This window comes from Pteropus medius, unplaced genomic scaffold, assembly GCF_902729225.1.
Source record: "Pteropus medius unplaced genomic scaffold, Ma_sr-lr_union100, whole genome shotgun sequence".
Lineage (NCBI taxonomy): Eukaryota > Metazoa > Chordata > Mammalia > Chiroptera > Pteropodidae > Pteropus > Pteropus medius.
Genome location: NW_024340696.1, coordinates 32901741 through 32926240, shown reverse-complemented (window position 1 = coordinate 32926240; position 24500 = coordinate 32901741). Strand labels below are relative to the sequence as shown.

Genomic DNA, 24500 nt, shown 5'->3' with positions numbered 1-24500 from the left:
CTGCTTTTAGCTTGAGTGGTCTTCACTAATATTCAGCTTTCAGAGTTTCAAATGCTACAGGTTCCTAAAGCTATAGCCACTCAGCTAAGAAGGGCAGCCAAATGTGTAATTACCCACTTGTGTGCTGTTCCAATATGTTCATTCATTTGTCTAACAACTAGTTATTGGTTACCATGTGCTAGGCACTGTATGAGATAATGGAAATTCAAGTAAACATATGGACATAATCTTTATCCACAGAGCTTTCAAATAAAATGGAGGAGATGAACAGTAAACAAATATACAACTAACAGTGACAGGTATTAATAAATGCTGTGAAGAAAATGAGTAAGTTCTCTGAGGAAGTGGCATTTAAGCCAAAATCAAACATAAGAACGTTGAAAATACTCTAGTATTAACATCTGCAAAGTAAAAAGAATGATCTTCATACCTTTTCAACTCTGAGCCCAACACAGCAACCTGGGTAAGAAGGAATTGGTTTATCACCACTGTAAGCATCTGTTGTGTGCAGAATGTTTATTAGTGAATGTGAGAACATAGGTACACAGTTTGTAAATTCCTGAAGAAATTGTATTTTATAAGTTATGCATTATTTATTTATCACGGAGAAAAGAGACCTAAGTTGACTTGGACTATGTCTATACACATCAGAAAACTGAAAGTGAGAAGTTCACTCAATCAACTAATTGTATCAATAGTACTAGCCATTTGGCACATTTGTTTGTCCATTAAATTTACAAATTAGCTTAATATTTAAAATGGCTTTCAAGCATATGAAACTCATTATACACAAGACTAAAACCTTTTAGTTTCTTCTATAACTCCACTAAAAATAAAATATAGTTTGTAATATGAGAGATTCTGTTAATACATAAAAAGTTTGAGGCAGTGAGTATATACTGAGGTAGATCCTTCTGGATTTTGATTTCCCTGCCTATTTTTAAATTAGTGATAAGATGACTGAAGAAATACTTTTCCAAATGGAACTATATAATACTAGAGCTAAAGGAGATGATAAAATGTTATATTACCATTCCATAGGAGACTGTGAAAGGTAAGTCTAAATGGTAACCTAAAATATTAAAGTTCTTCCCTTAAGGGAGAGGGTTGCGGGTGAAGGGGGAGTACACACACATGAACCTTAAAGTTACAAAATAATAATTATTTTAATAATGATGAGCATTTTCTGTATGATTGGTTAAAAAAAAGAATAAAGAAAATGAAAACAGCTTTGAAAAATGAACACTTGCCCTGTTCCGAACTAATAAAGCACTCTAGACTGCTTCTGCTTAACTTCTCCAAAAAACAACCATCCTTCCCTTCATTTGTGGTTAGTAAGGTAAGTAGAACTGGTCTTCTTGGAGCAGTGATTTAAGTTGTGTCCTACTCTGAGATGAATGAGAAGTGATTTGCTCAGGTAATCCTTTGAGTGGTGGTATTAAATGGTGACGTATATCAACCAAATGATGAAATTACTGGTGGAAGATTAGTGAGGATTACTTGAGTTACAAATGGGTAACAATAAAAGCAGGATTATTATCTCAGAAAACATTTCTGTATTTCCTGGGAAGCAAGGCTCAAATCTATTCTAACAGACAGTTCTTAACTATTTTAGGCATAACAGACCCTTCTGATAATCTGATAAAAATTTTTACACATCTTTAAAGGATTCACAGAATTCTAGGAAGTCCATTTATAGACCTCCTAAGGTATCCTAAGTAGAATAATATACCCTGTGTTGCACATTAAAGAAAATTAATTACCTAATGTTAAAACTATATATTAAATCGAAAAGCTAAGAGATAAATTTAAATTATAGACAGGAGTACAGCAGAGAAGATGGTATGCGATGGAGTGTTGCAGTGATAAATGACAATTTAATATGGAATAGCAGAGTGATGGAATACTGACTGAGCCAAGGTGGGTACATACAGGGGAACGGGGTACCTGATAAGGAAAAGAATGCAAAAAGACCAAAATCTGGCTCAATTATTTTATAACATTGTTAAGGACCAACCTGATCTTATTGATGCAAACCAACTAAATGAGATAAATTACTTAACTATATACCCAGTCGAGTCCATTGGGGATTTAGGCTTTTGCCATGTAATTTTCCCTTTAGCCGAAGCCTTGCTGAATTTCGTGTTTTATTTACAGTACAAAGGTATCTTACTAGCACTCAATGCTGCATAAGCAATAGCAATATAAATTGTTATTTTGATTTTTGCAAGTGAATGATCTTAATTATCGACTCTAAAAATATCTTGGTCATATCTGCCAGGTACTACAACTAGAATTAGCTTTCTGGGGCTCATCTGTCTACCATCGGCTTTTTCCCCCTAAGCTGTCGAAATTGGCATCTACCTTCATAACACTGGTGTTGGCTTCTTTAATTTCAGAGTCAGCGTTCTGACCTGTTCTGTCAGGCTGGCTCTGTGTGCAAACCGAGTAGGCGGCTGCCTGTGTACTGTGATCCAAAGGTTCCTCGTGAGCTCCTGCCATGCTGTATTTCTGCAACTCCTCCTGCAGATATCCAAAATTCCATTGTTTAAAGTAATTCCTTTAATTTTGAAGAGGTTCTATTTTTAAATCTCATTGCTGATGCAAATAGCACCAAAAACAACTTTGTGGTGTCATTATTGTAAAATTTAATCAAGTATGAAAGAGGGATGTGGAGTTGGGGAGGGCAGATGGGAAGCTATGATAATGGGAGGAAAACTAAGTGTGAAAAGGTGATAGATCTCAATCCTCACTGGTTTAAAAGTTTCCTAGAGTGCTGATGCTACATTCTGTTCCTCTGGTCCCAGAGAACCTTTTCCAGCCTGACCCAGTCTTCACAGCAGCCTTTCCTCATGGGGAGAGTCATCCCATCATCAGTGCTACAAACTAAAAATGATAGAACAAAGCATCCTTACTCCATGATTACACACCCATATTATACTTATCCAAGCAGGGCAATGGTGTCTTTATGAGAATTACCTGGGAAGTGATATCACTTCTCTACTATTCCCTTTAAATAATGTTAACCAAATACCTAAATAATGTTAACCAGATACCTCATCATATAAAGATAGTAACAAAGAAATATAGAACCTTGAGATCAAAAGGAGGAATAAGCTAGTGCTATCAAAAATGTCTCTCAAAATTTCTTTAAGAGTTTTTATCCTTCAGAAACAGTTGTGTAAGGTAAAAACAAACAAATATTAAACAAACAAAAAAACACTCTTGAAATAGTAACAGTTATTGTCATTTTTAATCCTTTTTAAAGAGCAGAAAATATGTACTAGTATTGTAGATTCTAAATCATGGCTAAAAGTTCTGTCCCTAGTTTAAAATTAAGCCTTGATAATAATAAAAACTACAATAATGAAGATAATGTGTCCAATGGCATTCTGAAGTAATAGATATACTCTGTATCTTCCTCTAAGCTTAACTTAATAATGGATTTACATTATAGGGAGATAATGACCAGCCAGTGATTCTATTACAAACATCACTATTTCTAAGATGTTTGAGTAAGAGTTCTGGACAATGATTTAACCAACTGTGGAAAGCACCCAAATTTAGGAAATAATAACTTTCAGTTTGGTTTTAGACAGGGAAAGGAGGGAGCTGCCATGTTCTGAAAGTTTTTGTCCTCCCAAAGTTCGTATCCTAAAACCTAACTCCAAAGGTATAGTATTAGGAGGTGGGAAGGTCATGAGGCATAGACCTCCTGAATGGGATTAGTGCCCTTAATAAAAGCAGCCAGAGAAAGCTCCCTTATCCTTTCTGCCATGTGAGGTTTTTAGTGAAAAGACAACCCAGGTTGAGGAAGCAGGCCCTCACAAGATATCGCATCTGCCGGTGAAATATCTTGGCCTTCCCAACAAAATAAATATTTGTATTCTTTCCAGGTAAATAAATGTTTCTGGTTTAGAAGCCACCAGTTTATGGTATTTTTGCCATAGCAATCCTAACTAAGACAGGAGCTGATCACTGAGTGCTTACTAGAATGCAGAAGCTTTACAAATCAATTCAGCGAAAGTCTCAAAACATACTCATGAGGTAGAGTATCTTATGTATTTTATGAATGTGAAAATTATTGTTCAGAAAAGTTAAGTAACTCTCTCATGATGATACGCCAAGGTAGGTAAGACCACCCAGGTCTAAGCCAAAGTCGGAGCCCTTTCTGCCACATGACACTGCATTTTACAGGGTAAAGCTTTCAAAACCTTTTTATTTTCCTACCTTCAGAAGGCTCCTTTAGAGAAATAAACTTTCCAACTAAATTATATTTATTAAAATAAGAAAATGTGGTTTAAGTTTTGTGAGATAACAAAGACCCTAAATATTGTTAAAATTGTAACCTAAGATAAATCATTTGGTATAACTTTTGTCACTGAATTTTCAAATTAATATGGTCACATGAGGGTCATACCTTCGGAATCACTCTGAGTTGTTTAACACTTATTATATGTTTGCTTGACAATTATCAGAATTTCTTATTTTTTAGTATGTCTTTACCAAAATCATTTTTGAACTGCAGACCTTGGAGGTAATTTGAGCAAAATAACTAAATTCATGAAAACAGAATTTATTCAATTGTGCACACACACACACATACACAAATGAATAATATCAAGATGAGTAAAATGCAATTGTGAAACATTTGAAGAGTCATTAAACTTATGTATGTTTATTAAACTTTCTGGACAGCTGAAGTTAACTGGTTTGGGTCCCAACCACTGGTAAAAACGGTAAGACTTAAGAAAAAAATTGACGTTGTGAAGAACTTTGACTCTCCACTCTTCAGTCGGCATAAACCCATATGTCAATAGAAACTGAAGCTAATTTGGATGAAAAAAATGCCTTATCAGCCATTATACTCTTTTATTTTCTGAAATGCCTTTAAATGTGTCTGCTATCCATCAAATAAACTGGATGTAGTAGATTTGGACGTGCTTGCCCATAATGTTTCTTCTTAATCCAATGTTTATAAAAGATTAATTTCAAAAAATAAAGTTTAAAATTTTTATTTTTTCTTAACGATGTCTAAATTACTGAGATTTATCTATCCTCTGCTAAATTCTAAAAGATATCCATAAAGTCATGTTAGTTCAGATTCCCAGAATTTAAGAACATGTAGCCTGAAATTAGTTCTAAATTTATAAAAATAAAATCCATGAACAACTGTGCAAGTGTCAGTGATATATAACAGACCTTTCTTGTTCAAAGCAAAATACTATAACACAAGTTTCATCTCATTTTTAGTTTTTCCCATCACTGCAAAAGCTACTTATTTCTAACACATGTAAACAGGAAGTGATAAATTCCTAAACTTAACTGAATTTCATTTTTTTAAATAGAACTTTTCCAAAAAAATAAAAGCAGGATGCTATTTTTCTAAACAGTTTTAAACTACATTGAAGCCTTTATGCCTTGAATGTAATACTTCTGGAAACCTAAAATTTCCATTTCTGAAGTGGGAAAACTTTCCCAAACTGCTGCCTCTTAAAGATTCTATATTCTATTTCAAAAGAAATGCCAACATAACTCAAAGTGCTTGACATAAGTGAAGAAAAAGAGTGCTATCACAGTGAGACTGTGTTTCCAATTCTATCAGCTTTTACCTAGTGCTCCTGCTATCACAAATCTCCAACAAAGCAGTGTTAGAAAGTCTGATATGTTCTTATTGGCGAAGAACTGTTTTGACTATCATCAAGTATTTGAATACAGAGTGATTCTGGCCTTTGACACTGTCCTATACCGTACATAGTGTTTACAAGTGAAATAGGAACATGTTGATGCTCTGAGAGCTTAACGATTCCTAAGAACGTGCATGAAGTGAGCAAATGAGATAGAAACATGGCATTATTGATTATAATGATTACCTGCTTCGTGATTATTCTTGCTACTTCCCAGCCTTGCCAGAGCCCTGATGACTTTGTGGCTGCCACTTCTCCAGGGCATATTATGATTGGAGGTTTGTTTGACATTCATGAAAAAATGCTTTTCTCAGAAGACTATCCTAGACGACCAGAAATCCAGAAATGTGTTGGGTAAGTAAAGCTTTAAAGCATACAATTAGATGTCAAGATTATACAGTGAGACTGGCATGTAAATGTTTACTTGTATTGATATCTAACTTATTTTAATAAAATTTAAATTCTTATATTTTTAAGTTGCACATGATCTTGTGATGCTTTCTTAAAAGAGAGATATATCTATATCTATATGTATAACTAACCTCCAAGTGTAGAAGCAATAAATGCTTTCCATTAATATATTTACATGGATTTTGCCTAAAAAAATAATCTCTGAAGTCAATAGAGAAAACCAATATGAAGACACTGTAGCCACCACAACCACACCTAGCTCATTTCTATTTATCATCCACAACATGCATTTTGTTTTAAACATGGATCTATTATTTAATTCTTTGTTTATAGTAGACTACATTTAATTTTGTTCTCTATACTAACGTTTTTGTCAACCTTGTATTCATTTCCTTCTTGACAGAATCTAATTCTTTTATGATAAATTAAAGCCCAACCTCAATTCAAAGTGTTCCTTCTTTGATGGCCACTATACATTGTGAAAGTTTGACTCTAGAAAAGACAGTTGGCACAGTGTAATATGGAGAAGTATAGCTGGGTAGAGGATATTACATATGGCTTGTCTTTAAGGAGAACAGGATATTTAAAATCTAATTTCAGTTTGGGGGCAAACTAATTTTGTAAACTTAGGCAAATTACTTAAATTCTTTGAGTTCCAGTTCTCAAAGTTTTCACTGATAAAATAAGGAGCCTAGATATCCTCTAAAGGACACAGGTAGCATCGGCTTCTGTTGTTATGGCAATGTGAAACTCATGCTTCCTTCTACCTCTAAAAATCCTTATTTCTATCTTGATGTTTTTGTGTGTAAGTTTAACCTCCTTTTTTCTCCTCCATTTTTTCTTTCTTTTTTAATCAAAAAGCACTTACTATTGATACCAACTATACTTAAATTAAAAAAGAAAAGTATTAATCAAGCCCTCTAAGAATGCCTTCAGATAAAATGTGATCCCACCTCACATTGAGATTCCTTCCTGGCATTTTACCCAGAAGCTCGGCATGTTAAACTGCTATCATTATAATTGCTGATTATCACGAATACCAGGGAATACCCTAAAATAATTAATGAAGATTTTTAAAGCACGAAATTGGTACCCAAAGAATGATTGCAGATTTGAGGCCCAGAAATATAAGCCAACAATTAAGGTGGAAAACACTAAAGAATCATTTGATCTAATAAGGAAATTTATCCTAGGGAAAAAAAAAAAGCACTAAGTTGAACATCCTTTTACCTATTGTCACTCCTTGAGAGAATAGTAGTCATTCAACATTAAACAACTATTTATTAAACACTTACATTACCTAGGCCCAATTCGAGGTACTGGAGATACTGAAGTGAATACACCAAAGAGGTTCTGACTCTCATGGAGCCAACATGTGGGGTACTCTGAAAATACGTTTTAATTGGCCAACGATTCATTACTTTAAGCTTTCTCTCTTTTTTGCGCCTTTCTTTAAATTAAAAACTTTATGCTAATTTGCCAAACTTCACTTTAGTGTACTATGACAGTAATATTATTCAAATAGTTCTATTTAATTTATCATAACTCGGTGAAGTAAAAGAAAACTAGAATATCAAAACCCTGAACAATAATATCCTTCTTTATTTATTATTAAAACCTTTATTGACCCCTTATTATGTTTTAGGTTATGTTTGTAAACTTTTATATATAGTGGTGATGAAATAAACTTAACAGTAAATCAGTAACCAAACAACTCAGTGCTCTGGAATAATCACAAATCCAGAAGTCAATTGGAAAAGCCCACTGAAAGAGAAAATAGCTATGCCTTGGAACTAAAATAATGTCCTTTATCTAGGAGAAAGCTCTGGGATTTTATTCTGAGCCTGTTTTATTTGTAATTTTTAAGAGCCTTATTAATTCGGTTTTAGACCACAACAGATTAGAATCAGAAAAGTAAAAGATGAGCTTGTGAACCTAAAAGAGCAGGTGCTTGGACAGCAATAAAATGCTGACATTTAACTACAAAAAGGAACAAAAATCAAACATTTCTTCATACTGTTGAATATTAAATTGAATGTTTAAAATTATCCCAAAATTCATTAAGAAAGAATTAAATCCTGTTCCATAGAACCCTTGTAAGAAAGTACGGGTTCCTACATACCCTTTAGAAAGCTTTCCATCAAAAATTATTTTTAAATAAAGTTTAGACCCCTCAAGAGGTAATTTTTACTGATCCAGAAAGTATCTACTATAAGGCAGAAATGTGGATAAAATGAGATATCGCCATATCTGTAGAAGAGTTATATTCTGACTTCGAAAAATACTTGTTTCTCAACAGCTTTGAAATATCAATTTTTCTTCAAACTCTTGCTATGATACACAGCATCGAGATGATCAATAATTCAACACTATTATCTGGAGTCAAACTGGGGTACGAAATCTATGACACTTGTTCAGAAGTCACAGTGGCAATGGCAGCTGCTCTGCGATTTCTTTCTAAGTTCAACTGCTCCAGAGAAATTGTGGAGTTTAAATGTGACTATTCCACCTACATGCCAAGGGTTAAGGCTGTCATAGGGGCTGGCTACTCAGAAATAAGCATGGCTGTCTCCAGGATGTTGAATTTACAGCTCATGCCGCAGGTAGGTTTTGTTCTACCTCCATACATTGGTTTTGATTATATTCTTTATTATTAAAGGACTGAGGTAACCTGGGAAAATAGAAAGTTGCTTTTCCTTTAACTTTCCTTTCTTTTCCATCAAAGAAAGGATGTGCCCTACTCTGGATCAAACAGTAGACAAAGCACTGAGGGAGTAGCCACCCTTCAATCTGTCATGTCTAGTTTCTGACAGTTTTCAATGTGATTTGGATCAGACACAAACCTCAACTACCTTGTTTCCGAAATAACATCAGTCAGGTGCTATGAAGAAAACAGAAGAGAGAGTGAGGGATAAAGGGGAGTGGAGGTCAAGGAAGACTTCTCCAGGTGATGTTTTGCTTAAAACTTAAATGTGAAGGGGCAGCTGAGGGAAGATGAGGGAGGGGCAGACAGTATCTAGGTTGAAAATCAGCAAGTGCAGAGTTGACATGTCCAAAGAATAACAAAAAGGTCAATATGTCTGGATTAGTTGAGCAGAAAGGAGTGTAGTAAGAGATGCATTTACACACATAGGCCAAGGCCGGGTCATGTGGCATTTTATTAGCTGTGGTATGATTTACATTTGTTCTGAGCATGATGAGAAGGCTTTGAGCAGAGACTGTGGAACTACATATCTCACTGTAATGCAAGCCAATAACAAGGATTAAGCAAAATGGTCTCTTAAAGACCAAAACAGATTTTACAGAGCCCTGCACTAAATTCTTGCATATTACAGAGTCAAGTGAGTCCTGTTGGCTTTCATTTTGAGCTACTTACCTTCATATCACATCATTCTGTAACTCAGTAAGTCACTGCTTTCTAAGTTCAAGAAAGATTAGAAGCCAAAAGTTAGACAATAAAAAGGCTTATAGTCAGATTATCAAGAAATGATCATGTGATAGAAATGAACAGATAAAAAAATAAAATAAACATGCATGAGAATTCAAAATACCTAACCTAGGATAAATAAATGTATATGCCCATGAAAGACTCAAGAGTTCCATTATGTTATAGCCTAATGAAGTTGATTATGAAAAAGTTTAAATCCAAAATGACAAAACAAAATAATTGTGCTCTCAAATATCTCAGATATTCCAGACTCAAAATTTTTAGACTATGTATAATGCTAGTTAAGTGATAAGTAAGAAGAGTAGACTCTTTTTGACAATAATCATTTAATGCAGACATGTAATTTCCACTATAGACAATGCAAAAGGAAAGGGGACCTGAATGGATAACACTGATTTTACTGAAGTCCAGCTCTCACAACATAGGCAGGCATGGCAACGTCAGGTACCAGGAAGGTAAGTAAGGTTTAGTGAAGGTCCACCAAGTGTTAATATCCATTTAAATTTTTTCCTGTAATCTTTACAAGAATCCTAGGTAACAAAATGTTAACTAACTTCCCCAAATTTATTGAAGTTAAAATTCTCAGTTTATCTGACTCCAAAGCCTACTGTTTTTCCATCATACCATTTGGCTGCTGTAGACAGTAAAAGAAAAAAAAAATTCACTGAGCAAGTGACACATTGCAATTGTTCAATTGCACCAAAGCTGTAAGTCATTCAAAATTTTGCACACATTAGGTAGGTCTATCCAAATTCTGATGCTTATTTGACTAGATCAGCAATCAGAAAACAGCCTGCAGACCAAATGTGGCTCTCCAGCTCTTAAGCTGTCAAGCTAAGAATTATTTTTATATGTTTAAAAGTTTGTAACAAAAACAAAAAAGAATATATGACAGAGACCATGTGTGACAAACAAAGCTTAAAATATTTTATATTTGGTTCTTTACAGAAAAAGTTTGCTGACCCTTGGACTAGGTGATTATTTGACTGGATGATTTATTTTATCAAAAAAAAAATCATCAAAGTTGTAAATTAGACAAAATTTTGAACATACTAGATGTCCCAAAATGCATTCTGCTTTTTTGACTACCTGTGTCTTTCCTGTATTTATCTCTAAGTATTTAAATAATAACCACCCTTGGCCTTGGTCTGAGATATGACAGATATAGATAGATAAGAAAGTATAGAAGGAGATATAAGGTACAGCCTGAACCCTCAAAGGGCTTATGCCATACACAATATGAAATGATTAGAGAGCAATGACTCTAAAACAGTCACCAGGTACCAAATATCATGATTTACATTATTTGTAAAGGAAGAGTTCACTGAAAGGGAAGGATGGAAAGGACCAGAGACTTTAGTAAAAGTTTATGAAAACTCAACAATAATCAAAGAGAAGAACACATACTATGAACAGCCACCTGGAGTTCTTCAACACTGTAACCAAAAGATTCTGTCAATTTCCAGGTGAGTTACGAATCAACTGCAGAAATCCTAAGCGACAAAATTCGTTTTCCTTCATTTTTACGGACTGTGCCCAGCGACTTCTATCAAACTAAAGCAATGGCCCACCTGATTCGGAAATCTGGATGGAACTGGATTGGCATCATAACCACAGATGATGACTATGGACGATTAGCTCTCAACACTTTTGCAATTCAGACTGCAGCAAATAACGTGTGCATAGCCTTCAAAGAAGTTCTCCCAGTCTTCCTCTCAGATAATACCATCGAAGTCAGGATCAATCAGACACTTGAGAAAATCATAGCAGAAGTCCACGTTAATGTCATTGTGGTATTTCTGAGGCAATTCCATGTTTTTGAACTCTTTAGTAAAGCCATCGAGAGGAATATAAATAAGGTCTGGATTGCTAGTGATAATTGGTCAACAGCCACCAAGATTACCAGCATCCCTAATGTTAAAAGGATTGGCAAAATTGTAGGGTTTACTTTTAGAAGAGGAAATATGTCCTCTTTCCAGTCCTTTCTTCAAAATCTGCATATGTTTCCCAATGATAATAACAAACCCTTAAATGAATATACCATGCTCTTGTCTGCCTGTGCATATGCCAAGGACAGTGATTTGAGTCAATGCATTTCCAACCATTCTCAGGGGACTTTGGCCTACAAGGCTAATAAGGATAGAGAAAGGAATTTCTTCTTGAGAAATGACTTCCTGTGGGATTACGCTGAGCCGGGACTTATTCACAGTATTCAGCTCGCGGTGTTTGCCCTTGGTTATGCCCTTCGGGATTTGTGCCAAGCTCGAGACTGTCAGAACCCCAATGCCTTTCAACCATGGGAGGTACTAACTCACATGTCCAAGAAAATTCCCTACCATCATTTCCTCCATTTTCTTCATTGCTTTAATTTGCAAAAAGTTATATGAACTGTTCTTAAAACTATTCCTTTTGTAGACTACTTCGGGTTTTGAATAACCTGCCTTTCTACCATTAGCTCTTTGTTCTTAAGGATAACAGAGCTATTATTTCACCTTCACCTCCTACTCTGATCCACCAAAGTTGTTCTCTTTTATTTTCCAAGATGATTCTAGTTCTATTTTCCATGAGTTTATGGATTTGCATCTGATCAAGGCTTCATATAAATTATCTCTTTTAAAGCTCTTAAAAAACACAAGACCAGCATGTTTAACAATCCTTTTTATTATTACTAAATTTTATGGATGAGAAAACCAAAGCTAGGAAATGCCAGAAATATAATTCTAGTCTGGCTCTTCTGACTCCACGCCCTTCATTTTTCATGGTGTCTCCAGTTATGACTCTGCCTTAGGACTATCTCCCTAGGACTCCAGTCTTCTTCAAATGATTGTCGTTAGGTCAATCATTACAATTCCTACTATATCTCAGTTTAAAATGAACATTAATTACATGTAAAAGAAGTCTTTCCCTTTCTCCTCTTTAATTGGTTTGTAGAAACCCAAAGCTTAATGTAGCCCTATTTAGTTTAAATTTTCCATTGTTCTTTTTTAATGCCCATAAACAAGGCACTTAAAAGCAAATTGCTGCCTTATATAATGATAAATTTTAATTGTCAGGAATAAATTCCTCAATAATGTGTATTGAGGCAGAATCACATTCCAAAAATATATTTCTTTTAAATTTGTAAGGGAAAAGTAGGTGAAAGGGAATAACCCTCAATTCTTCTGATTTTACAAGTGTGTATACAAGACAGGCTATTTCTAATTTTGTAATTTCTACTTTAAACACCCACAAACATAAGCTCCAAGGTCTGAGTCAATCAGATTACATTTGGATGGATCATGTGATGGTCATAGGATATTTTAAATTGCTCACTTTAAAACTAGTTTTCACCTTGTAAATAATAAGTACAAAACCTAATGAAAAAGACTAGAGATTAGGATTTTTTAAAATTAAAACTGTCTTTTAAAAAATATATATTTATTTATATGTCTAGTGATTTTAAGAGGCCTGTTTGAAAGCATACACTGTATTATAAAATTTTTAATGAGGGGTTAGTAAAAACTATAAGTGGACCACCAGAATGAAACTACAACATAGAATTTTACGAATGAGAGATTGAAAGAATATGGAGAGAAAATAGAACATCACAGAGACAGACAGGATAAATGGGAAGCTCATAAGGAAAAAGAAATACAAATAGAAGAGCTAATTATCCTCTAAATCTCTGGGAAAGTATTTTAAATCAGGAATAAATCTCAAACATTCTGATGAAAAGACTCAAGAAAGTTACTCTAAGCAGAGTCTGTTAAAATGTTTTATTTAAACACTAGAAGCCTGAGGTTATTCTTTATGTGCAAGGGAGCCTATTTATCTAGAAACAAACAGAAACAGATTGAAAAGGAAATAAAGGGGAGTGCCTTGCTCCTTTGATCATGATGTGAGTGAGCTAGGTCTGTGCCCAGTTTAGTCAGACAAATAATGCAAACAATTTTCTCTTTTTATAAAGGAATCTCCATAGACATTAAATTTAAAAGATCAGCAACATTCAGGGTCACTAATCAAAGACACGTTCCTCGATATTATTTTGTTTCCTGGCAAAATTTGTGAATATTTAAATGATAGATTCTGAATGACTTTAGATTTAAAAAGCTGGAAGGTAGGTAGTTTTTCCCAATATTTGAGGATAATCCTTACTTTGGCTCCACACTCGCTGATATCTGTGAGCAGTATTCGGGGACAGTACAATAAGCAATTTTGGTTTTCTTTTTTATTTTCCTTTACTTCTAATGACATGCAAGGTGGTAAGTAATGTATATGATGAAAGGATGTCTAATAGTCCAACTTCTATAAATACATTTATTTAGCAAATATCTTTTGGATATCTCAATATTCCAGGCATTGTGTTAGTGCTAAAAATATTATAGAAAGTAAAATAACTTTATTCCTAAAGGAATCATCTGTTTAGTGAGATATACAATCAACAATTAGGGGCTGACTACAACACAGGATGATGTATTACAAAGTTTCATACAAACACAAGATGGTAGAGACGCACACAATTGAGACAACTAATCCAGTGTTAGTAATTCAGAGAACACTCTCCAAAGATCATGACATCTCTAGAGAATATAATGGATGAGTAGCAGTTAGCCAGGGCAGAAATACTCCAGCAAAGTTCCACAAGGGAGAAAAAGCATAGCATCCTGTGGGAGAGAAAATAGTGCCATGGAACTGGAGTCTTTTGTGGAAACTAGAAGCAAATGAGACTCGGGGTTTAGTGAAGGATCATTATTAGGGCCTTGTTAATAGAGCATCTCAAACTTTGAAGTACAGTTGAATTGCAGGAAATCTTATTATAGTGTAGATACTGATTCAGTAGTTTGGGGGTGGGGAGTCACCTGAAAGTTTCTACTTTTCACAAGCTTTCAGATGACACTGATACAGTGACCGTCCTTTAAACAGAAAGTCTGCATACTGTGTTTAAAGACTTGGACTTGATAGAGCAAAGGGGAGCCAATTAAAGATATTTTTAGACAGAAAAGTGTTGTGCTCTGCTTTCCACTATAGAAACAGCATTCCCACCACAGTGTGCATTGGTTAGAGGGACACAGGACTAAAGAGAGAAAGACCAATTTGGTAATTCAAGCATAAGATAAGAATGCCTTGTACTACAGGTGTGAGAGACATATAAATGGATATTTAAGAGAAAAGATGAAGAGCATTTGGAGAGAGATTGGATGTAAAGGATGATAGAAGCAAATATGTTGCAAATTATTCAAAAATTTGGTGCCATTTTTTGAATTGGAAACACAGAGAAAAGTGGAGGTCTGGTGGCAAGAGGAACTATTAAGCATTTTGTTTTGGAGATGTCGAATTTGAAGAACTTATGAGGTATCCTAGTGTAGCAATGATCATCAGATATTAGTCTAGGAGTCAGAAGAGACATGTTCTAAGACAGTAATTTGGGAGTGATAAGAAAAGCAATAACTAAATATTTTTAAGGCGTGTTGTACTAAGAACTGACATTCATCATCTCTAGTCTTTATAAAATGGTAAGTCCACAGGACTCATATTCTTTATACTCCATTCTAAGGAAGTGGTAATGGAATGTGACTGATACTTGCAGCAGTTTAAAAATGGAGGGGACCTCAAATAATAAGGGCCTGGCCCATGGTCACCCACACAGTTAGCAATGAAACTGTCCCAGCTTTAGTCCAGTGGGCTTTTCATTATACCACAAAAAACTTCACAAAAGAAAAAATCATAGGTTGGGTACCAGACAGAGATGCAAGGCTGCTGCTTCTGCTATTCCCTAGTTTACTCACACAGATACCTCTTTTCATAAGCACAGCTTACTTGTGGAGATAGAGTGGACATCAGTGCAGTTAAGGAAATAGAAAACAATATCAACTACAACAGCTTAATTGGAGTGTCCTGGCCTTCTGTTCTCAAAAAACAGGTCATTACCATACAGAGGTAAATTATCTAATAATGGAAATGTGAATCCTACTCTCTAAATTTTGTAGTGTCAATTTATAGTGAATTTCAGTATCAATGAAATATAAATAATTGATGGAAAAAGAATTTAATAGCTTAATAACTGAAACTGTAATGTTCAATTTTACTTTAATGCAGAGCAAATGTTCTGTCATATATAACAAGTAATGAACACGCTATTTTATTTGCCTCCACCCTCTTTCCGGTAAGAACAAGTATAGAATTGCTCTAGTTTATTTACATCATACAATGTTATCATCATTTACAGAACGTGTATGTGTCAAAACTTTACCCCGTAAAACCTAATTAAATGCAGGAAAAAACAGGTGGAAATTTTAGTTCAAACACAAGAGTGGAAGAGGATATGCTCCCTAAAGAACTGAGTTACTGGAGCTTATATGTGTGTGTATTGCTTAAGGAAGGAACAGAAGAAAAATCAATATACAGGTATAGGTGGAAACATTGACAGTAGGCCCTCGCTTATACTTATAGTTTTGTTCCATTTTTTTTCTTCCACCCAGTTGCTAGATCAAGATATTTTTTGGTCAATTCCATCATGTTAGACATAACAACCTGCTTCTTTAATGTAATACTAATTAGTTTATGTTCATTAAAAGAACTATGAAATCTTTGAGAATGTATACTAAAATCAATACACTCAGAGATTTTACTAAAGTGACATTTGGTCACTGACACGACTAGCGTAGCTAATACATTTACCTTAAAATATAACTTGACAAAAAAAAATTAAAAGAGTCATAGAAGATTAACTGGGGAGTAGAAAAATAATTTTATTCAAATAGAATACTTTTGCCTCATTCTCTAGACTTCACACCCAATAAAATGGCATCATAGATCTAGATAATGAGTGAGTAAGGTGTGTTCACAGAAGGTACTTATTTACTCAGCTACAACTGCGTGTCAAGTTAATGGTGGAGGCAGAACTGCCACAGGTTTTCTTCCTGCCTAGTCCTGTGTTCTTCCGCTGCAGCACAAGCTTAATATGGATGCCTCATTTGTCAGTAAGACATTTCCTGTCCTAGGTGTAATGCATGCAAGTTCTCACTGTATAAATTAGGTAATAAGACAAGTAGTTTTCACTACATTCGTATCCTCTCAAAAATCATTTTATGAATTTAATTAGAAATAGGTTTTAGAAGTCATTTTACTATGCACTCAATCACTGAAGCAGACTTGAAAACCACTGGAGATAATAAGATTCTCACTTTCCACCCAATGAGTATCAAAGTTTGAACTTACGGGGTGGGCAACAGCCGTTCCCATACTTACGCCCACCAACTAAAAAAATTTCTCCGGTGGGTGCACTCCGTAGTACACACCCAGGAGCAGGATACTGTTGTAACTGGACTGTCTCCCAGGTTCGTAGCTCTCTCTGTCCCCTCAGCCTTCATTTTGAAGATGGTGAGCTCTGGCTTAGATTACCCACTCATACCCCGCCAAGGTCTGGGGTCGATTGACACTAGAAGTAAGGATGATTTGCCCCCGTGCCACAGCTTTCCCTTTTGAGTCAGAAGAGAAACAAACGTGAAGAGATTTTGAATTAATATATTGTTAGCTGCAATGGAAAGACCCCAGAATGAAAGTTAAGTTATGTGTCCTCAGATTAGTTTCTGCAACCCATGGCTGTGGCATCATCTAAGAAAAGAAGAAGATGATTCCGGCTCAGCATTCTTCACTGAGTTGCTATGGAGTAAAAGGATATCACAGATTTGAATATTAGCAAGTCGTATATGAATGTCAGTTGACATTATTAGTTAATAGACTCAAAATATTTTTATTTGTTTGCACTACATCCCTATTACCTAATACAGGTATTAATAGGTATTAATTTAACCTTTATTAACCTTTAATCTGTGCAGATACTAAACTAAACTTGTTACGTGCCTAATTACATTTAATCCTTCCAATAACCCTATGAAGTAGGTTTCATTTACTTATTTTACAGATGGGGGAGCTGAGGCCTGGAAAGAAATGGTAACTGTCAAGTTCACACCACTAATGAGATATGGAACCATAATTCGAGCCCAGGCATTTGCCCCAGAAGACACATTCTGAAATTCTGCAACAATGAAAAAGAACATATTCAGATTTCAATTTTATGGGCTAGAGGAGCTCCCCTCCAAAAACATTAACTTGCTTTCTCAAATTCACAGAGCAAGACTTTCACAGAAATGAGGCTAGAATTCTCAAATTGTTGCCAGATAGTTAGGAACCTTATCAACTGCTTACCATACTCACTGATCCAGAATTGCCTTCTTCTAATTTTTAAATGATATTCCTTGTAAGGCACTGTTATAATTGAGATAATGGATATACACCTACAATATTTCTATTAGTGTTTGTTTCTGTTATTATTTTTCATAGTTACTTGCGGTACTGAAAAATGTGACATTCACTGATGGAGGGAACTCATTTCATTTTGATGCCCATGGGGATATGAATACTGGATATGACGTTGTACTCTGGAAGGAGATCAATGGCCACATGACTGTCACAAAGATGGCACAATATGACCTAAAGAAGGATATCTTTATCATTACAGACCAGGAAACAAGAAACGAGTTCAGGAATCTTAAGGTAATTGTAGGCTGCTTTGCAGCATTCGAATCAATTGGTACCTTAACTGCAACAGTCCTTGACCCCATGAGGACTTCCAGTAATGCTTCCACCTGTTCACTGTCCCCAACTTTCCTCCTTAAGTTCCATGGTCAACTTGTGTTTCAATCCCTTGTGCACACCCTCAATTCCTTTGCCCCCACCCCTTTAGCCATACTCATTCGACCAAAGCAAAGTCCTGGTTAAGTTAAACTCTCTACCTAATCAGTGTAGGCTTCATGTAGCTGAACTTGGAAAAGAACCAAACACACAAAAAGACACCTTACTGACTGTTCTGACTTTAAATTCATGATTTCTAACCTCCAGTGGGCCCCAATGCTGCTGGGCAATCAGACTATTACCCTAGTTTATTAACCTGCCTACCTACCTAGATGACTTTTTTATGTTTTCTCTTCTCTGACTCCAATATATCTTCCCCGTCTTTACTTTCAGTTGACCCTCTTTCACTAACAAAGCAAACAATCAGAAGAAAACTCTAGAGTTCCCTTGCCACTACATCTGTGCCCATGTCCCTTCCTTCCATCTGGCACTGTGGCTGGACTGTCTGTGCTCCTAGGTCAACTCCTGCACTTGACCTTTGAATCCCAACCCCTTTCACTTATTCAAAGATATTGCTCGGGCAATGCCCCACTCTCTGCTGCATCCTCAAGTATTTTCTTTATTATAATATCTATATGACGATACAAGTGTGCTGTTCCTCCTATATTAAAAATAAAAGGAAGAAAAAAAGTCCTTTGATCCTCCCCCTCCCCCAGCATATATTGCCCATTCTTCTATTTTTTTTAGAGCAAAACTCTTTTAAAAAGTTAAATATATTCAGTGCCCCAAATTTCTCTCTTCTATAATTTTTTTAAACTCTTTTCAATCCATCAAAATTCTTTCCATTTACCATTGTTAATAAATCCAAACATTACCTTTCTTTACTTACTGGCTGGTCTCCCCTCTGTGAAATGCTTTACTGGCTTGCATAACACCACACTCACTTGATTTTCTCTTCTATCTCTGGCCATTGCTTCTCAGACTCCTTTGCAGAGTCTTCCTCATTCTCACCGCCTATAAATATTAGTATGTCCAGAGCTCAGAATTTCTCCTTTTTTTTTTTTTTTGTCCACACCTTTCATTAGTGATCTCTTTCAGGCTCTTGAATTTAAACAATGTCATTATATAAAAGACAAATGACTCCCAGATTTTTCTCTTCAGAATTTCAACCCAAATACATACACAACTGCCTAATTGACATCTCTACCTGGATGTCGAATAGTCATCTAAATTGATTATCTCTAAAACCGAGCTCCCAAACCTACCCCCATCACAATAAACGGCAACTCCCTTCTCTTACTTGCTCATGGAAAAATCTGGTGGGATCCTTGTCACTCCTCAGTTACGCTTGATAGCTAGTCTAAGTTTTACTTTCAAAATGAGTTCAGAATCTGACCTCTTTTTGTCCTCTACTCTGTTGCTGCCACCCCACTCCAGGATACTGATCACCTCTGACCCAGATTAAAACAATAAGTTTCTAACTACTCTCTGCTTCCTCTGTTGCCTCCTTCAGTCTGTTCCTAAAACGGCAGCCAGAGTCACCTGTAAAACATAACACTTTGCTCAGAACTCGGGTCAATGACTTTAAAAAAAAAAAAAAACCTTACATGGCCTGCCTCCAGTACCTCCTGACCTCATCACCTACTACCTTCCACTAACTTTCACCCCTCCCTACTACCCCTCAAGTTTTCTTGCTCTTCCATACGTGCCTTCGCTTTTCCTGGCTCAAGGCCTTTTGCCTCCCATTTCCTTTGCTTTAATAATCTTCTCTGATGTCCATGTAGTTTCCTTTCTTACTTTCTTTCTGTCTTTCCTAAAATGTCCCTATCTCAGGGAGGCCATCACCTGTCACTTTATTTAAAATTGCAATGTCAACCTAATACTTCTTATACCCCCCATCCTTATTTTTCTCCTTAACACTTATCCCTATCTAGCATTCTGTACATTTTGCTAATTTTTATCTTGTATATTGTCAACGTTGTCAACTAGAACCGAAGGTTTATGAGAACATGGATTTGTGCCTTTCCGTGCTGTGGCTCCAACAATTACACCAGTGTCTGGCATATAATGGACACTTTAAAAATATGTGTTGGATGAAAGAATGAATATAGTAATGCTTTAAGCCACTATCTTTGTTCTAATTTTCCCTGTCATAAGTTTCAGTAAAGCAAAAATACTTTCTCCTTGAAAGATAGTCGTCTTTCTATATTTTCAAACTTTTATCATCATTTTCATTATTATCATCACCATCCTTACAACTACCTTGTGAACCCAACAAGCACTCTGCTTAAACACAGTAACTTACACTGGATCTTTTAAACTATGCTGTGACTCATTTTCTCATTGAATGCAGAGAGCATTCGTTGTTATAATTTCTGCAAGAAACACTGTTTTTAATTGTTACCAAGACTTATCTCCAAACTTTTTAGGGGAGACACTCAATAAGAAGAAGGTGATACAATAACAAACAATGGAGTGGATTTTTTAGTGATTTTTAGAATGGAAGGGACTGATCACCATAAAAAGAGAGACAAGTTTTTCTTTCTGATGGAAACATCCATATATTTCAAGGAGGTAGTAGAAACCAACTATATTTGAAATCAATTAGGTCAGATTTCAAGACCCACTTGTCAATATGCAGGTTAGTAGGGTTATAGCATTTCTGGTAAATCATCGGAACTCATAGTCCAAGACATCAGATAATCCTAAATCTATTGATAGCCCAAAGTTATCAATACCAGGCTTTAGAATGTCTTTGCTATCCCTTATGCGGAGGGGAGGGAAACGGCTGTGTTTCTAGAAAGGAATGTTGCACTTTTATCCCCTTAATGATGTCTAGCTTTATCTCATAGCTAAATCCTTTAGTGTACTCTGAGCATCCTCCAGAGTATGAATACTTCAGATTAAAAGTTTGTCCTGGGGAATCCACAAGGCAGATACCCTGCCTGCTGAAAACCCAGGTGATCAATAACTGTGCTGGGAAAAAGGAAGACAGTGCTTATAGACATAGGGACGCTGAACCTTGGCTACTTTTCTCTCTCAGCCAGATCATTTTCATCTCCCATAGAAAAGACTAGTTATATTAGTCCTTAGAAAAAGCCATTAAGAGAATCTAGAGAATGTCTCATTTACCCATTCTGCTTTGGCTTCCCAAGGGTAAGAGTGAGGCAATAACAGATTTATCTCGCAAGATATGTCATGAGAAAGGGACTGTGAATGGAAAAAATAACACAGCTGAGGAATTACTAGCTAGATTGGAAACAGAGGCTTTTATAAAAGTAGAAGGCTACGTATGATTCACATCGTGACAGCGGAATTATAACCTAAATTCTCAGGATGGTTTAAATATTATTCATATACATAGGGTTGTTTTTTAAACTAATACTTTAATGGTTATAAATTCAAATTTTTCCATTGTTTTGTTTTTTAAGATTAAATTGGACATGGTTCTTGGACAGCGTGATTAATAACCTTCTAAAGAATATAAAAGTCCAACAATTTATTATCTTCTTATATAGTTGCACTTTTTATACAGCACATGATTGGGAAATTCCAAACCATCATTTTTTTTCTTTAGTTCCACCACTGCACATTTCTCCTTCTGTTAGGGACTTTTTGAAAGAGCTAATTTCTCTTATTTGCTTATAGAATTTGTTAACATGATGGAAACTCTGTCTTCCTAAAGGAATTTCACTATCTGAAATATTTTCTATTTTTTAGACTTGTTCACATTTCTCCAGATGACAGAACAATTCTATTACGCTAAAAAAAAAAAAAGACTAAAATACTATTTAGTAAATATATCTTTAAGTTTAGTGCAAGTTAGTTAAGATAAATCTTTTAAACTTTTATTTGGAGTTTCTTTTCACTTTTCAGCAAATTCGATCCAAATGCTCCACAGAATGCAGTCCTGGGCAAATGAAGAAAACTATGAGAAGTCAACATATCTGCTGCTATGAATGTGTGAACTGTCCTGAAAATCACTATAGTAATCAGACAGGTAATTATAGTCACTACAACATAAGAGATGGAGCGAGGCACTTGAGATGCACCTGATTCCAAAGCCCTTATTCTTAAGAGAATTTTTTTTCTGAGTTGAATATCATCGTTTATTTTCTTTTTTTTTTTTTATTATGGTGACATTGGTTAAAAAATTCCAGTAAGTTTCAGGTATACAATTCAACAGTAAGGCATATATATATTTCATTGTGTTCACAGAATTCTTAGCAGAGTCTCTGAACTGCCACCTATAATTGCAAGTTTATGAGGCTAGCATCTATCTTAAGTATATTAATTTCCTAAAGACTCACAGCCCAACTGGCTTTTTCTCTTTCTCTTCTTCTCTTTCTCTTCGCTCACTCTTCTTTCTCACTTTCTTTGGGTTCTGTGTATGCTTTATTTTAATAAGTAACCAATGTGATCATGATCTCTATCTGTTTTCTAGTCAGGACTCTTACTGAGAAGGATTCTATTAGTAGCATTGTGGACAATCACCTGGTTTAAATGTTTGCAATGTAACTGAATCTCCTCTGTCTTTTAGATATGGATCACTGCCTTTTATGCAACAACGAAACACATTGGGCCCCTGTAAGGAGCACGATGTGCTTTGAAAAGGAAGTGGAGTATCTCAACTGGAATGACTCCTTGGCTCTCCTGCTCCTGGCCCTCTCCCTGATGGGAATCATGTTTGTTCTGGCCATTGGCATAATATTTACAAGAAACCTGAACACACCCATTGTGAAATCGTCTGGGGGATTAGTGATCTGCTACGTGATCCTCCTCTGTCATTTCCTCAACTTTGCCAGCACAGGCTTTTTCGTTGGAGAACCACAAGACTTCACATGTAAAACCCAGCAGACGCTATTTGGCGTGAGCTTCACTCTCTGCATCTCCTGCATTTTGACAAAGTCCCTGAAAATTTTGCTAGCCTTTAGTTTCGATCCCAAGTTGCAGAACTTCCTGAAGTGCCTCTATAAACCGATCCCGATCATCTTCACTTGTACAGGTATCCAGGTTGTCATTTGCACACTCTGGCTAATCTTTGCAGCTCCTACTGTGAAAGAGAATGTCTCCTTGCCCAGAGTCATTATCCTGGAATGTAAAGAGGGATCTATCCTTGCCTTTGGCATCATGCTGGCCTATATTGCCGTCCTGGCCTTCATTTGTTTCATATTTGCCTTCAAGGGCAGGAAATTACCTGAGAATTACAATGAAGCCAAATTCATAACATTTGGCATGCTCATTTACTTCATAGCTTGGATCACGTTCATCCCTGTCTATGCTACCACATTTGGCAAATATTTGCCAGCTGTGGAGATTATTGTTATTTTAATATCTAACTATGGGATCCTATGCTGCACATTCTTTCCCAAATGTTATGTTATTCTTTGCAAGCAAGAGACTAACACAAAATCTGCCTTTCTCAAGACAATTTACAGTTACTCTTCCCACAGTGCAGGCAGCCTTGCCATGAGTCATGTTTCACTGGACTCCACTAAAAGCAATACCACAATGAACAATCCCAGCTCTGGTGGCAAGTCTGCAGACTGTCAGAAAAGCAAAGATATCCAAACATTCGCACACATATGCAAGACAAATGCTACGAGTGTTTCTAAAACTTGGTCTCGAAAAAAATTTTCAAGTATATAAACAAGTCCTTAAGAAATGGCACATTCCAGAAGAAAATACTTTGCATTTAAGGTGTGCATTTACTTTCTGAGCAAATATATTCTATGTGTTTCTTCACTGACACCATTTTTACCAAATTTCGGTTGAACACTCCCTCTGTCCAATTCCTCAATCTGAAACTCTCTCTATTCCTTACTTCCTCCGTCTGCCTCCATCTTTACCTGCTTCCTCTTAGGCACATAGTTGTAGGTACCTCTTCTATTCAAAATTATCCTGTAACATGCCATTTTTATTTCATCCTCTACCACTCTTCTCAAACTTCATCATACAGGTTCTCTCCTTCTCTCTTAAGCATCTTTTCCTTCTCATCTCTGCTGCTCTATTCAGTGGAACAAACATTTGAGCAGTTACTATGCACCAGATGATGCGTTAAATACAAAGGAACAAGAGGATCAAGGCATTATTTCTGACCTCAAGGAGCTCAAAATCCAGGGGTAGACAGTCACACATAGACATCTTCAATTCAGTGCGGGAAATTCTATGATTGTAATGTGTATGGGGCACTGTAACAGTATAGTGAAGTGGCACTATACTGTTAGTATAGCCTCCCTGGGGAACGATGGGATGGTTTCGAAGAAGACTTAATAAAGGATATGATGTTTAGATGATGTCCTGAAAGATGAGTATGAATTAGCTAATCAAAGAAAGTTATC

General features: G+C 35.8%; 1 protein-coding gene across 1 annotated transcript; it reads left to right on the top strand.

The window, feature by feature from the left end:
* Positions 1-5664: 5664 nt before the first annotated feature.
* Positions 5665-24034, top strand: GPRC6A (G protein-coupled receptor class C group 6 member A). The gene is made up of 6 exons (XM_039870997.1): positions 5665-6041; positions 8398-8701; positions 11013-11849; positions 17869-18081; positions 22036-22159; positions 22700-24034. The coding sequence occupies exons 1-6, from the start codon at positions 5848-5850 to the stop codon at positions 23806-23808; spliced, it is 2781 nt and encodes a 926-aa protein (XP_039726931.1). The 5' UTR covers positions 5665-5847; the 3' UTR covers positions 23809-24034.
* Positions 24035-24500: the final 466 nt, after the last annotated feature.